The 459-nt window shown below is 33.1% G+C and overlaps 1 protein-coding gene across 1 annotated transcript in view; it reads right to left on the bottom strand.

Annotated features, from left to right (window-relative positions):
- Positions 1-386, bottom strand: part of LOC119586910 — a gene marked incomplete at its 3' end in the record, with an annotated part of 2,730 nt that extends 2,344 nt beyond the window's left edge. The window contains 1 exon segment of the mRNA XM_037935644.1: positions 314-386. Within this exon segment, the coding sequence (XP_037791572.1) occupies positions 314-326 (13 nt within the window).
- Between the last annotated feature and the right edge of the window lie 73 nt (positions 387-459).

The following is a 459-nucleotide window of genomic DNA, read 5'->3' as shown; positions in this document are numbered from 1 at the left end:
GCAGTCGATCCCCTGTGAAGGTATTATATCATTTTAATGTTATTGATTTGCTAATCTATACTATTATCATTGCTGTTAGTAATAACCTAGAATAATATCACACAGAAGTATTATTTCTATAATTACTCATATTACATCAAATTTAATATCATTACAATCAGCTCCATTGTTCACTCATTTAATGCTCGCACCATTACGAATGAAGCAGGCGAAATCACAAAACAATAAATCGAAACATAAACAGAAAGACAAGTAAATAAAACAAATTACAAATAGATAAACATACAAGATAAAATACCAAAACTCTTCCTACCTATGCTCCCCATGGCTATGCTTGGCCACCTGCCGAAGCGTATTACTTCCAGCACCGATATATATGCATGTGACATGTCTATAAACAAAGATTACAAGTTATGAAATACAGTATGTGTGAGCTTACACTTTTCCCCATGTGCGGTA

Source organism: Penaeus monodon, chromosome 22 (assembly GCF_015228065.2).
Source record: "Penaeus monodon isolate SGIC_2016 chromosome 22, NSTDA_Pmon_1, whole genome shotgun sequence".
In the NCBI taxonomy this organism is placed as follows: domain Eukaryota; kingdom Metazoa; phylum Arthropoda; class Malacostraca; order Decapoda; family Penaeidae; genus Penaeus; species Penaeus monodon.
The sequence above is the reverse complement of the archived record's forward strand: the minus strand, read 5'-3'. Positions and strand labels throughout refer to the sequence as shown.